We start from the raw sequence: 14,319 nt of genomic DNA on the forward strand, positions 1-14,319 counted from the left end.
AACTTGTAACAGCGTTAGTACAGTGGAGAAGATGGTGATAGGCAGCGGCTCGTCGTGCTCCCGTTATTTGGCAGAAGAGCAAAGACACTTTTAAAAGCTTCTTTCTTCGGCAAACTCGCGCAGTTAGTGCGCGACGGAGAAGGAGGGCGCGCTCGGGGAGACTCAAGCCAACTGCTTCGGGTGAGTAACGGCCAGAGCCCTGACGTTGGTGGGGCAGAATTCGAGCCCTGAACGCTCTGGGGAAAGGAGCTAGAACCGCTGTGCGCTCAAAGTTAGCACTTTCGCCATTGGCTTAGCTTTTCCAACTTCGCCGCCGCTGCTGCGTGTTACAGCGCCCCGCTTCGTCAGCGAGCCTCGGGCGAGAAAGGGGCTATTTTTACTCGCGTTGGTGAAGACCAGCGTCGGTGCGATGTGCTGCTCATCGCTTCGCGTCCCGGAGAAGTTGCTTTGGACGTCGTGTCAATGTTTTGTATTTTGTACAGAACACAGGAAGTTCGTGTGTGACTTGTGTGTCTGTGGTCGCGTGCAGCTGTGATTTGGATTGAAGAGCCGCCTTTTGAGATAGTGACTGACCGACACATCCGCTTTATTAAGGTTCATTGGGGCACAGGTGTTCCTAATATTTTGTCCACCACTCTTGCTTTACCCAGGCTCCGTTAGATCGAGCCTGGCGCGTGCTTTTGACCTAAACCCTGTGTTAATAGCTGACTGACTGTGAACCTGACGGCAACAAACACTGACTCCCGTCTGTATTTGTCCTCGGATAAGCTCATTTACAGTGTAGAACGGCGGTAAAGACTGGTCTGCTATAGGTGGTCAATGAACCAACACTTTAATCAGCCTGGATGCACGACCGTAGATCAGACACAGTGACTGTGGGAGCGAGTCACCTCTGGACAGGAGCAGGGACACCATCAGCTGCACACTCATTTCAGAGTAAACACACAATACCTTTGCCATAAGGACAGTCCCATTACACTGTGCCTTACCAATATCTGCCACTTTCATATTTTTATGATAACATACAGTTTAAAATAACTTTAGTACTGACGTTGGGAGGCTGTGATTCAGCCAAACAAAGGGCAATATTTCTGGGACCTTGATTTACAGTGAGCACACACGTTTTTGTATGTGTCTATATATTTTGCTCCCATTCTTTTGTAGCTGCACATTTGAGCTAAATGAAATATTTGTATTATTAACCACAATTGCTATTGAATGTCCCATGGCTTTGTATTTTCACTGTTCAGAATTAGCTCTAATCTAAGTTCTAAAAAGAACCCTCAGATTAGATTATTGTTGAATACATGTGTATGATTACACAAGGACTAAAGTGGAAACAGAGCAGGAAGTTTAGGACACAGAGGTGCTCCTTTGTCACAACTGGAAACTGTCCAGATGCCAGAATTAGAGTAGCTGCTGCACCTTTCAACCTGCAGTCTAGGGCTTCACTGGCCGTGTGTTCTCTCTCCAGCTCTTGACTACACATAAAATCTGCTCCTACTTGTTGTCTTTCTGTTTGAACGCTTTATCTGTGCTTCTGCCTCGAGTCTTCGCCATGAGGCGAATTTACCGTGCCCCCTTACAATTACTCGGCCAGGACCTGAGTTGGCAGTGGGCCTTGTGTGTGTCACTTTGTTACTGCAGTACTGGGGGTTATGGTCTGTATGATGCTAGTGCAGGACTGAAATGTGTGGTCACACCTTCAACAGCAATAAGTGTAAATCCAAATACTGGCCTATGGTAGGACCTACTGCTGATCTGTTCATTCTCTCTCCAGCTGTTTCCTTTTTTGACTCTGTGCAGTTTAGCTGCTTGGTCAGCACTAACACTGTTCCATTCATACCAGCTTTTCCTGTTCAAAAAGACGGGAGATAAACCGAAGATTGTTTCACTTGAGAGAAACCAGCCAGCTGACATGTCGTTCAGACAAACGGATGGGAAGCTTGTTCACTCATTCACTCATCCCCCGTATCCCCATTGCAACTCTTTTCTCTCCCCTCTGCACCATATTGTGTACAACGAATGAAGACACTAAATGAAGGGTTAACATTCAAAATGAATTAACGTGGAGATGAAAATATTTGTAGATAGTCCATCAATCTTATTCAGGTGCTACAGGCCACTTTTCTTTTGCAGCAGTGATCTGTATGTTGGACGACGTAAACCAAAGGCCCATGTATTCACCATGGACGAAATGTGTATGTGTGAATTACGAAGAAGAAGAAGAGAAGAACAAGAAGTATAGCTTATTGGACATATTTGTCACACCTAAAAAGAAATTTCATGTTTTTAAAAAGTTCTCTGTTTTTTGGCTGCCACACAGTTGGTCTTAAGTTGCTGACTTAGAACCTCTGACCGTTTAAGATCAGGTGTGGAAATCTGGGAATGTGAGGATCTGACCTGCAGTGCGCTAGGAGGTGAAGAATGCTCCAGGCCACACACAAGTACATGTACACACACAAGAGGTTTTTCCTTTTCCTTGAAGGTGGGATGAGACACAGAGTCCAAACTGTTTGTGGAACAACTTTATTTATAGCTTTCTGTTACCTCGCATATTTGAGCTTCTTTAAAAAGCAAAAACACACAACCCTATTTCTCCAGGCTGTGTCTCACTGACTCCCTGTCCCTGCTGTGTAAGCAGTAAGCTGTGGTATGCAGAGGCTAACCAGTGTTGGATGTTCTACTGTTGAGTCATACTTTCACTGTGCCACCATGTTTTCTGGCCTGAATGTCTATCCTTGCTCCTTGTTGTTCATCTGCTGTAGGTGATGCTTTGCTTACCTCAATCTACAGTGGTGGCGTGTGTGCCCCTAAAACTGACACCAGCTTTTCACCAATGTTAGTGACTGAGACTCCACTAGACACTGTGATACTCATGTGCTGACCCAGAAGAAATGGTGGCTATGCAAAGTATTATCAAATACAATAACGTTGATGCTATTTTCATATATTAGACCTAATATTAATCTTCTGCAACTACAGGATCATAGGTTTGTATTGATATGGAAAAAAAGTCAGTATCTTCACTAGTCTTGTGAGGTGATCACCTATTGTGAGGCCTATTCTTTGCTATGGGCGATACTCAAAAGAATGAAGTCAGTCATGTTTGAAAAGAAATGTGCTAATCATGCTGTGATGCCCTAAATGATTTTTAATATCTGGGTCAAATTTAAATTTGACATACCAAATAGAAATTATGGATATGGTGCATCTGAACACGTTATGCCAAAGAGGTGGAAATATATTAGATTAGATCTCAGCTTCCTGCTAATGATTCATTTCTTTATACAGAATAAAAAGAGTTTGTGTGACGGCTCCATGACGTAAGCAAAGCCGAATAAAAGAAAGATGTTTTTTTTCTTCATGTCTTAGCATGGTCATGCTGTTGAGGCTTTTCTATGTGAGGCATCTTTGTTAAGAAAAGCTGGCACAGTCAGCAGCAGCTAGCTTTAATCTTGGTCATACTTTCATAGAGATCTGAGGACCCTCAGGGATGCCACAGTTGCATCCCTGTGGAATTTGTTGTGTATGTGTGTAATAATGCGTGTATAATAACCTGACACCCTCTCTGGCCAAGCAACCACCATGGATGCTGCCAATGAGACTATTTGGAGAAATTAAATGTAGTGTTAGAGTGCAGGACTCGGCTTCCCACAGACAAATGGCTCCACATGATTCATTGTGATTCATTTGTTTGCACATTTTTTTGCAAACAAAACAAACACTTTTGCTTTATCAACTCTCATGTTTCATCCAGTGTCCACTGTGGTACTTCTGCAGCTACACACACACAATTTACCTTACAGAAAACCAATACAGTAGGATCGTCTCGAGTGCTCTTTCTGTCCGAACACCTCTTTGTTTTTATATTTAAACCGCACGGTAGCCAAGGGTTGTCTCACCATGTTTATAACTGGTGATACAGAACCAGCTGAGCGTCTGCAGGGCTTGGGACAGCACATTTGTTATGTACATCAAGGACCCAGATCATGGCCTTACCGCATGTCTTAGGGTCTTCTTATCTCTTGCACTGTGATGTACCCACATGCACATTTGTAGGTGTACATGTTCCAAAATTCACATGAACTGAGCTGCAACGCTTCTGGAATGTGCACTTGGACTGTTCAGCTGAATGCAGACATCCACAGAGTCCTGCTTGCCTGTCATACAGGCAACAAAATTCAGATACAGATATGTAGAAATTAGGTTATTATTTTATGTTTTAATGCATTTAGTATCTTAAAACAAATCTGTCTTCTTGCTGTGGCAAAATACTACATACAAGTCACACAAGTTTGATGTGAGATCACCTTAGACCTTACACAACTTTGTATCCTACTGTACTGTTGACAGGATGGAACACGTAGCAGACCTTCGAACTAAACCTTAGATACTGACGCTATAATAATGCAGGACTAAAAACCGACATGAAAGCACAGAATTATTGTAACTGTAGGTTAAGCAGTTGCGATTCACTGGAGCAGGTTGGGTGCGTGCTGCTCTCTGCAATTCCAACATGCTGCTGAGACTGAAGCCAATTGTTGTGATAAGAGCAGAGCTGGCTGCCACTTCATGTGTGCAGCCGGTGGAAGTGAGTGACTGTGTGTTCAGCAGAGCAGAAGGTGAACGCAGGAGGTTGGTTTGGGTTAGCTGCTGCTGCTTCCTCTGTCTCACTCTCTCTTTCTCATTCTGTCTGCTTCCCCTTCTCCGGCTCATTCCTTCCATACCAGACATAACTTCTGGCCAGCTGAGTTAGTCTGTAGCCTCTTGCTGTACTTGCCTGTAAAAGAACAGCCAGAGTCAGCATTTGGTTGTATAACACATAATTACAACAAGTTGTGGAAACATAGTCCCCTCTCCGCTCCTCTCTCCACAGCCCTGTGTGTGTGTGTGTGTGTGTGTGTGTGTGTGTGTGTGTGTGTGTGTGTGTGTGTGTGTGTGTGTGTGTGTGTGTGTGTGTGTGTGTGTGTGTGTGTGTGTGTGTGTGTGTGTGTGTGTGTGTGTGTGTGTGTCATCGTTTTTAGGTGGAAGCTGTGTGCAGCAAGGTGATGAGACATGTCTTTGGTTATGAGGAAATATAATGGCAGCCTTATTCATTGTATTTGAGAGGGAAAGGCCCAGAGTCACTTTGGTTAATTGCCAAGAGTTAATTGCCATTGGAGAAGGACTCATCTTGCTCGTGTGCAACGGTCCTACTGCTATGATGTCACAAAGGTCAAAGACACCCACCTCCTCCTCCTCCTCACATCTCTTTTCTTTGGACTATATTGGGCTCCAGTCTCTTAGCACAAGCAGTGGACACTGCTGTTCTAAGTGTATTGCCTGTTATCACAGTCTGCGGGTTTGCTGTAACATGACAGAGTTGGGCTGGTCAGTGTGGACGGTGCCTCTGACCCATTTGTGACATCCACACCCAAATTAATCATTGTTGGACCGTCCCCTGTGGTTAGCTGTATGAAGGCTGGGGGTCAATGGCCTTCTTTTAGTGTTGTTGTTGTATAGAATAACTAAGTGTGCTAAGTGTAGAACATTCTAAATTATTTACTTACATATTGTCATATCATACATATATGATAATGTGATATATTAATTTTTGTGAGTTCGGCAAGTTATGCAAGTCTGTCCTCTCATCATTTTCTTCACCCTCGTCTTCTTCAGTTTATCTGTCTATCTGCCCTGAAAAGTTGGTGTTTTGTTATAGCCGTTGAGACTAAACTCCAGGCACTCAGGTGTATTCAGTGTCTCGTTTACATGCTAACTCACACTAGGTCAGTGTGTGTCTACATGACGTTTCTGAAAGTGTTTCCTATTTTATTTGTTATCACCTTGTAAACAGGCATCAGAGCAAACTGGTCACAAACATGGTTTGTGCCTTTCAATCCTGCCTGTGCTCGGTGCTGGCCTGGTTGGCGTGGTACTATGTGACTTTTTCATTACAAAAAGGGTCCAGACTACACAGCTGTCTTTGATGGTCTGTGTGCATAAACATACCTGGGAGGACAAACTACACAGCTGTATGCAACCAATCGTGGCTTGGTGTTAGGAATGCAGCATTAGTGAATATCCACTTTGTAATGACACAGCAGACAGTAAGTCACTGTTATCAGATGCACTGATGAAAGCTGTCTTTCTGTCTGCATGGACTTGTAAGACTGCTTTGTTTTTCTCTGGTTTCCTGTTTCTCAACAACATCAGTGCATGTCGATGGTAATGGTGACCATGGTTCTGTGACTCTGTGACACGTAATTAGAGCAGAGAGACTCTTGTACATGTACGTGTAGTCAGCAGAAGTAGAGTACATGCGATGTTGCTTGTCATTGAGCAAACAGAACATGTCACTTACTGAAGCCTTTTTATAGTTACAAGTCATGAGGGCACACAGAGAAGACTGTTTTCCTTTTGAGTCTGTGTCATCTTAACATTCCAATCCCAGAATGTTTTCACAATGACATAATCAGTTGAAATGAAGAAACTGAAACCGCCTGTACTGTACGGTACTGTACTGCACACCTCAGCAACGGCCGCTGCTTTATTTACAGTATTTATCTGTAGGATTAGAAGTTACCTGCTCAGTGGTCATTGACTGGAGTCTGTGTTAAAACATCACTTTTTGGTCATTTTCTATTTGCTCCATGGTAATGTTGGTGACTGAAGCTTGCAAAGATAACTTTGTCCAGACATTATTCTGCAGATGCAGAAGGCGTGAGTTGACACATATCTTTTTTTTTTTTTTTTTGTTCTGTCCAGCAGTTTAGCAAGCAGCATATATTACGCTGAATGCCATATTGTGATGGACAGCTTTGCTTTAACAAGAAGAGTATATATAGAATATATATACTCTTCCTGATTTATGGTTTATTTAATGGTTTATTTAGCTAATCCAAAATATGTGTGATGTTGCTGTGTTGGTGGACAGGTTAGGTTTCTGCTTTAGGGTGTGTATGCAGGAGGGTGGGGGGTGTAGGGGTGCAACCAGCTGCTGAAACCAAGCAAATCTGTTAAGTAAACAATCGGAGCAAAAAAAAAAAAAAAAAAAAAAAAAAGAAGCAGGGATGTACCTTAGGCTAACACATTCATAACTAAACAACTTTTGTACTGTGGTTTACCTTGGAAATTAATACTAATACCAGTAATAGTGCTAAGGTGTGTGCACATACTCATACAAACATATACATATAATATACATACATATGTGCATTATTATACATATCCCATACTACTTAATAAAAGTCATGACATACAACACCACAAATTCCATATTCACACATTATTGATATTGGTAGTGATAAGTATCAATAATACTTACAGTTGGATTTGGAAAGTGTCCCACTACAAGGTTAGTAAGGCTGTAGCTTAATATTATTCACCCAAAGGGTGAGGCAGACGTTGGTGCATGAACAATGCCACTTGTGGAAACCAGGGTGATGTGAGGGGCTCGGCCACTACGCCCATCCAGCAAGCAGAGGAAGGAATCCCAGCAGCCAGGGAGCCCACACACCTTCAGTTCCAGGAGGGCAGGTGTTGCGACCCAAGCCGCCCACACAGAGCCCCCCAGGCAGAGCTGCAGCAGCCACAGAGACAGCACCCGAGGCCAGAGTGGGCCACCGGGGGTCCACGCTGTCCGCACCATGAGAACCAGGGGCAAACACTCCCCCCGGCACACTTCAACCGCACCACACACATACCAACTCACACAAACACAGACGCATACACCCACCCACATGTGCAACACACACACACACACCATAGACTCTCTCACAACAGACTAGTCAATCATACGTGAACCAATGCACTCTCAGATACATTCTCGCACCCACACCATTCGCTTGATCACATTCGTGGGGAGGGTAGGTCTCTGGCCTGCCGACCATGTGGCCCCAGGCAGGGACCGCAGCTCCTCCCGAGCCCCGCCCAACCCCCCCAACCCGGGGGAGGCAGAGGGCAGCAGAAAAAGGTACCCCAGAACCCCGCAACCCAGCTTGGACGTGAGTGTGTGGAACTAAAGTGCACTGAAGGTGGGTGACACCTCCAGGAGCACAACCGCTGGCTGATGGTGTGTCCCCCGGACAGTGCCCCCCCTCGCCCTAAATGTCTTTTTGCAGTTAAAACTGGGTGGTGATCTCTCCACCAGGGCCAGTGGGCGAGGCCACAACTGGCCTCAGCCCCAGGCCCCAGTGAAGGAGCCCACCCCGGCCCTAAATGTATGTGTATGTGGCTAAGTATGAGGAACTTTGGGAGATAGCTAATTCTCCGAGGGGTCCACTGGCCCCCCCGGAAGGAGCCCCCAGATTCCTGGACACGTGTGTATGACTAATGCAATTAAAACTGCAGAGCATCCCACTTGGAAGGGACGGAACCACTTCCCAGTAGCCCCGGTCCCTCCATCAGCAGGACGCCCCTTGCAGACCTAAGTGGATGAATGCGGAGAAATGTAGTTGGGAAGCAGAGCACCAGGGTCCGCAGAGCCAGGTTCCCGACTGGCTCTGCTACCCATCCCACCACAACACCAGGTTGTCCCTCATGCTGCGGGCCTGCAGATCGATGATGCCTTCTTTTATTTTTTTATTTTCGGCCGCTAGCTGAGCCACATCCTCCGTCAAGGACTGGACCGTTCCCTTCAGGGCCTCGTTCTCGGCGGCGAGAGAAACCACCTGCTGCTGGGTAAATTCCAGGGAGTCGCGGAGGGCCATGAACTCTTTGTGGAGGAGTTCCACTAGTGCCAGACGCGCGTCGAAGCTTGATATTTTTTTCTCTATGGACTCCAGGATGTCCGTGATGTTTTTGTCCGCCGAGCTAGCTCCAGGTGACTCAGGTGAGTCAGACGGACGGGAACGCTTGTTGGGAGCCGTCTCCTTCTTCCCCATTACCAGACGCTCGAAGCACTCGTCGATGTACTCGAAACTTTCTTCGGTGTTATCCAGAATGGTAGGGTGGTTAATTATTTTACGTAAAATAAGGTAGTTATTTATTTATTTAAATTGGCGGATAGTTTGTCGCGCTGTTGTTTACTACCGGTGTCGCGCCGCCTTGTTGAATTTCTCGTGCTGTTCTCGCAGAGTCTCGCGTTCTCTCACAGCATCGCGTTCCTCACAGCATCGCGTTCCACCTCATATCTTTGATTGATGAGTGTGACCGGCTGTCCAATCGTATACACAGCAGGGGTGTATGACTTGCAGCCTAGCAGCTTGCTCACAACTTGTCGGTTAGCACAGCATTAAACTTTAGCCATAATGTGATCCTCGCTGATTTTAAAGAGCAGAACTACCAGGAGAATGGTGTTAACAGAACGACTGTAACGGTCAACAGGAGCATCAAATGTTCGCCGGATGCTGATTAAAAAGAGGACAACGTGACTAACAAATATTTCTTCTAGTTTTCTACTCAACCGTGTTAAGAAGACATCTGAGCATCTGCTCATTGAGCAAATGTAATAAATTAAGTAGATAACGACTCACAGCATCCACACAGCTTGAAATGTCTAAGTACTGGGACGGAGGAAGCTTAACAGCGCTGTATTAGCTTTGTGTAACATAGGGTGGTGTCCAGAGTGGCTTCCCAAGCTACAGGCCCGGAAGAAATGTGGATTAATCCAACAATTAGTTAAGTCTAGTGATTAGTTAATTCATCCTTTGGTTACCTAAGTAATAGGTTCTGTCATAAAACCTGCTGCATCTACCACCTATTTGAAACCAATGAATGAAGGAATCAACTTGCACCATATGGTGTTCTTCAAAAAGCCCTTATCAGGAAAGTTAAATCAGGTGTTTTGTGTATTTACTACTTCTTTATCTATCCATACTGGAGTCGTACACAGCATAAAGGACTGGAGTTGGAGCAACAGCACTGTCCCGTAGTCTTTCTGTGGAGCCTGCATGTCCTCCTCAGATCTCCAGCTCCCTCCCACAGACCAAAGACAAGAGCCAGGTTAACTGGAGGCTCTAACTTGCCCGTAGGGTTGCTAGTGGTTGTCTGTCTCTGCGACAGATTCTAGCAGCTCTGATCTTTACAAGGACGTGTGGCTCAAAGATGGATGGCTATGTAGAAGAGAAAAAAGAGCATGTATTCCTCCTCAATGTTTGTTTCTAATATCTCTGTTTTTTTCCAGAGTCCAGCACCATGAAGCTGACTCCTCAGCACGCTCCTCTCTATGTGAGTAATGATTGTTCTCACACAGACAAATTCTGCATTGTGCATGTTACAATACCTTGGTGCTCTCATAGTTGATGGTGTTCAGCTTAAGTAGAACTATTCTGCAGTCATAATGTTTGTTTGGGTCAGAGCAGAAAGAGATCTTTCAGATTTCAGTGCTGCCTCAATCTGACAGTTGAGTAAAGCTGATTAATTGACCAGACTGACCGACTACTAATCCCTAGACCCATATATGAAGGTGTGTGTGCGTGTGTGTGTGCGTGTGTGTGTGCGTGTGTGTGTGCGTGTGTGTGCGTGTGTGCGTGTGTACTCCTTCAGTCTAACATAACTATCTAGCTGGTCAGCATCCATCTCAGCCAGCATTACCATTGTGGGGGAAAAAAAAAACCCCATGTAATACTATTTCACAATTCTAATTATTATATTCATTTATTCACATATTTAATTTCACAATACACTTACTTATTGTAAACACATCCAACTGTGCTATTGTCTTCTGGCCGATGGAAACAGACCTGTCACCTACAGCAGTGTTCCCCTACCATTTTTGCACAACGGACTGTTTAAATGTCACAATATTTTTACGAACCGACTTTATGGTGGGGCGGAAATATAAGCCCAACCCTAACAAAACAAAATGATACGATCGGCATGAAAACTGGTCTTTTTCTATTTATAATAATAAATGTGCATTCACCATGTGTGCAGCTTTATTAGCAGCATCATCGCCTAAGATGTAGAATGCTTGATCTCCAAGTAATGAAGCAGCTTGAAGGCTTGACAGGCTTACAGTTCAGCAGGATAATCAATGAGTTCATAATCAACTTTATCAATGCAGCTGAGTTGTGAGATTGTCACTCAAAGAAAAATCATTTCGATAGAAAAACAGTCCAGATCTCATGACTGGGATCTGGACTTTTTTTTTCTCCTTATTATTGAAATAAGTCATGAGCCAATCAGTGGTTCCCATTGTTATTACCCTTATTCCCTGGTGGTGTCCTCATCTTCCCCAAGCGTCTGTGCTGAATAACAAGTGTTAACTGAGCCCCAATGTTTCCTTTTGCATAAACTGGAACAGTGCGTGTTTTGTCTGTGTTAGTCTGCCCACGTTCAACAGCTTTAGTCAGTTTGTTAGACGTGTGTGTGTTGTTGCTTGAGTGAGAGTGATCTGAAACATTCTTGTGTGCTATTGTTAGCCTGAGCGTGTGGGTGTGGCTCATAACAGACTGTTAACCGCATGTTCACAGCATGAAGTGTGTGTTTGTGCGCGCGCTCATGCACCAATGCAAACACACTATAGACTAAGACTTCCGCTCCTCCCAGCGGAAGGCTGCAAGTCTTTGTCACTAGAAGTAAATCACGTTCTTATTCTGATTTTCACATCTAAACCAATCCTCTACCTGTGGAACATGGCACAAGTTACTAACCAACTAACTATTTCTTATGGAGCTGATCAGCTTGATGTCCCATTCATGTTTATAAATATTATAGGTAGTCGAAGGTTATAACCACCCTTCTTGGGAAGAGCCAAGACCTTTATTCTAACACTATACGTATATAGGGTTTAGCATTGTTGCGATTGTATTTATTATGATTGCATTCCTGCTTAACAAATTTAATTAGTAGTTTCCTTCATTAATTCATGTCTTAGCTCAACAAATGTCATTCATAGTGTTGGTTTTGCATTTCTGAAATGATGAGCAGAACTGAGGAGAAATTAAACTTCTACTACAGGTACTGAGTATTGATACCCAGTCCTGCAAGGTCAAGGTTCATCCATTAGGGCGTTGCTAAAATGGAGGCTGATCAGAATCTTTCTAACTCTTGGACTGTTTTGAAGATGTGACTCTTGATTTGAATCCTGTTGAATATGTAGAAAAGACTGAAACATACTTGCTGATGAAGAAAATTTCAGACCTGTAAGAGCTGGAGCAGTGTGCAACAAACCACCCCAGGGTTTACAACATTATGAACATAGGTGTAGTATCAGCGCGCAGAAAGCATCTTCCAGCATTTGTAGAGGAGAATGTCATTACTTCGTAATAACCTTTTATTATGATTTGTAATAATTTGGGGTAAATATAGTTATAGAGCTCTTAATTATGTTTTCTGTTTGCATATAAGGAAGTTACTTATTTACAGTGAGGCACAATAATGACACAATTTGTTTGTGTTTTATTGACCAACTTCTTAAACTGTCAGTAAATCAGGGTGGTGGGTCTGTGTGTGTGTCTGTTCTCATGGAAGTCTGCGTCTCCTCTCAGGGAGAGTGTGTGTTGACGGTTCAGCTGGACGACAGTGATGCAGGAGAAGAGGAGGAGAAGGAGCTGGAATTTTATCTTTCATTCTCAGGCTCCACCCAGAGACATGTGAGCAGCACCCTGCGAGTCAGCCACTCAACGCTGCAAGCCGTGTGTCCAGGTACGTAAGTTCTGAACACACCCCCGGAGTCTGCTCAGTTCACAGGACATTCTTTGTACCACATTATATACAACCCAGTGTTTTGGTGTACAGATAAAGGTACACCTGCTGCTTTAGCACGCTCTGTGACCTGGTCTAAACTCTTTAGTTAACTGACTTAGCCCTTCAAGCAATTAGCACATTTTTAGTTATTTCAGTTTCATAGCTTCAATTTAGCTGACATTGTTCTAATGACCTGTACTGCTGTATTGTATATGTTACATTCCATGACCCAGTTTACCTTACTTTTCCTGTGATCTGCATCTGATTTTAAATGGGTTTGTGGTGGTCAGCTTCGGTCAACTTGCCACATGCAACGTTAGTTTTACTCTATAATAGCAGTTTAGTCAGTCTCTAAACCAAAGATGTTTAAAATCATTGTGAAGGAACAATGATTTTTCATTTTATCTTTCACTGAAACCAATGCACTAGTTTAAATTAGTAAGTACAGTAGTAAAACTTTTTTTTTTTTTTTTTTACTTCTGTCCAGCTGTGTCTCAGAGCCAGCAGCTGTCCAGCCTGCTGCACTTGGCAGCCAGCCATGGTCTGTGGACTGCTGGTCAGAGCAGATGCATCTCCAGTCTTGCCCTGGCTTTAGCTTAAACCTTTATCATTCTTTCTCTTTACGATATTAACTAAACAATTTCGAAGCAATTTTCATTGTAACTGTGTGTTATGAAGTGCAGGGAAAGCAGAATCAGCAGAATATATTATATTAACCACTTAATGGTAAATGTAAAACAATAAAACGAAGCATAAAGCTACTGAGAGGATCCTTTTAGTTTTGATGATGGTAACTAAAATACGCCTGCAGTGAGACAGGGAGACGTGTCTTTTGAATCTGTGTTTCTCTAACACGTTTTGTGTGTGTGTGTAGGCCATGATGTGTGTGAACAGGTCGTGGTGACTTTGTGTGTTGCATGTCCTGGTAAACCTGTGGCTACACTCTCTGAGGAAGCCTTCAGCTTTGACCAGGTAAAAGACTCTCTTCCTACTGCATCATGCCTGTCGACCATCTCTGTTTTTATTCATGTCTCACCTCATTGTTTTCTTTCTCTTCAGGAGAGAAGCCTCACATTTTGCATCAGTATACTATGCTACTGTATCATTGGTCATTTATCTAGTCAGGGGTGGCAGTGCATGACGTTTTAGAGTGCTTATGATGCCTTCTTGCTGAGTGCTGAACTGAACCACATGGTGTCCAAACTAAAAACAAACAGGCAGGTTTCATACTGTAAGCCAGTGTGATCTGAGCACAAACATACTGTGTCACAGTGTTTGTCCACCAGAGTACTGACACTTTAAATGTCAGCAGACAATGTGCAACACCATCTACTGGAAGAGAAAGATTGATTTACTATTGAACATCATTGTACCACATCTAGTAAAATGTGTCTAAACCTGTAAGGTCAGTTTTCCATTTTGTGCTTGGTGATTCAGATTTAGAAAATGGATGACAATACAAAACAAGACAAATGGACATTGTAGAAAAGTAGGTACAACCCAGAGTTGCAAAACATGTGGACAAGTCTGAAATTTGAACAATAGACTCTTCAATGAATCAAAGAATAACATTGATCAGACTTTTCAAGGTTAATTACATTCTTATGTTGTATGTAGGACTTGGCTCTTGACATGGCCCGCTTCCTGCTTGACACCACAGCTCCAGAGGAAGCATTACTATTGGATGATGAGCAGGTAGGGGAA

General features: G+C 43.7%; 1 protein-coding gene across 11 annotated transcripts in view; it reads left to right on the forward strand.

The window, feature by feature from the left end:
* Window positions 1-14,319, forward strand: part of LOC114858007 (A-kinase anchor protein 13-like) — a 50,972-nt gene continuing 36,653 nt past the window's right edge. For 4 of the 11 annotated variants that reach the window (XM_055509382.1, XM_055509383.1, XM_055509385.1 and 1 more), the window contains exons 1-6: window positions 2-180; window positions 10,109-10,152; window positions 12,417-12,573; window positions 13,103-13,171; window positions 13,490-13,587; window positions 14,233-14,310. In XM_055509382.1, the coding sequence (XP_055365357.1) occupies window positions 10,120-10,152; window positions 12,417-12,573; window positions 13,103-13,171; window positions 13,490-13,587; window positions 14,233-14,310 (435 nt within the window). In that variant the 5' untranslated portion in view covers window positions 2-180; window positions 10,109-10,119. Of the gene's footprint in view, window positions 181-10,108; window positions 10,153-12,399; window positions 12,574-13,102; window positions 13,172-13,489; window positions 14,105-14,232; window positions 14,311-14,319 lie in introns of those variants that run through there. The other 7 variants (XM_055509384.1, XM_055509388.1, XM_055509387.1 and 4 more) reach the window with 5 other exon arrangements.

This window comes from Betta splendens, chromosome 6, assembly GCF_900634795.4.
Source record: "Betta splendens chromosome 6, fBetSpl5.4, whole genome shotgun sequence".
NCBI classification, from domain to species: Eukaryota; Metazoa; Chordata; class Actinopteri; order Anabantiformes; family Osphronemidae; genus Betta; species Betta splendens.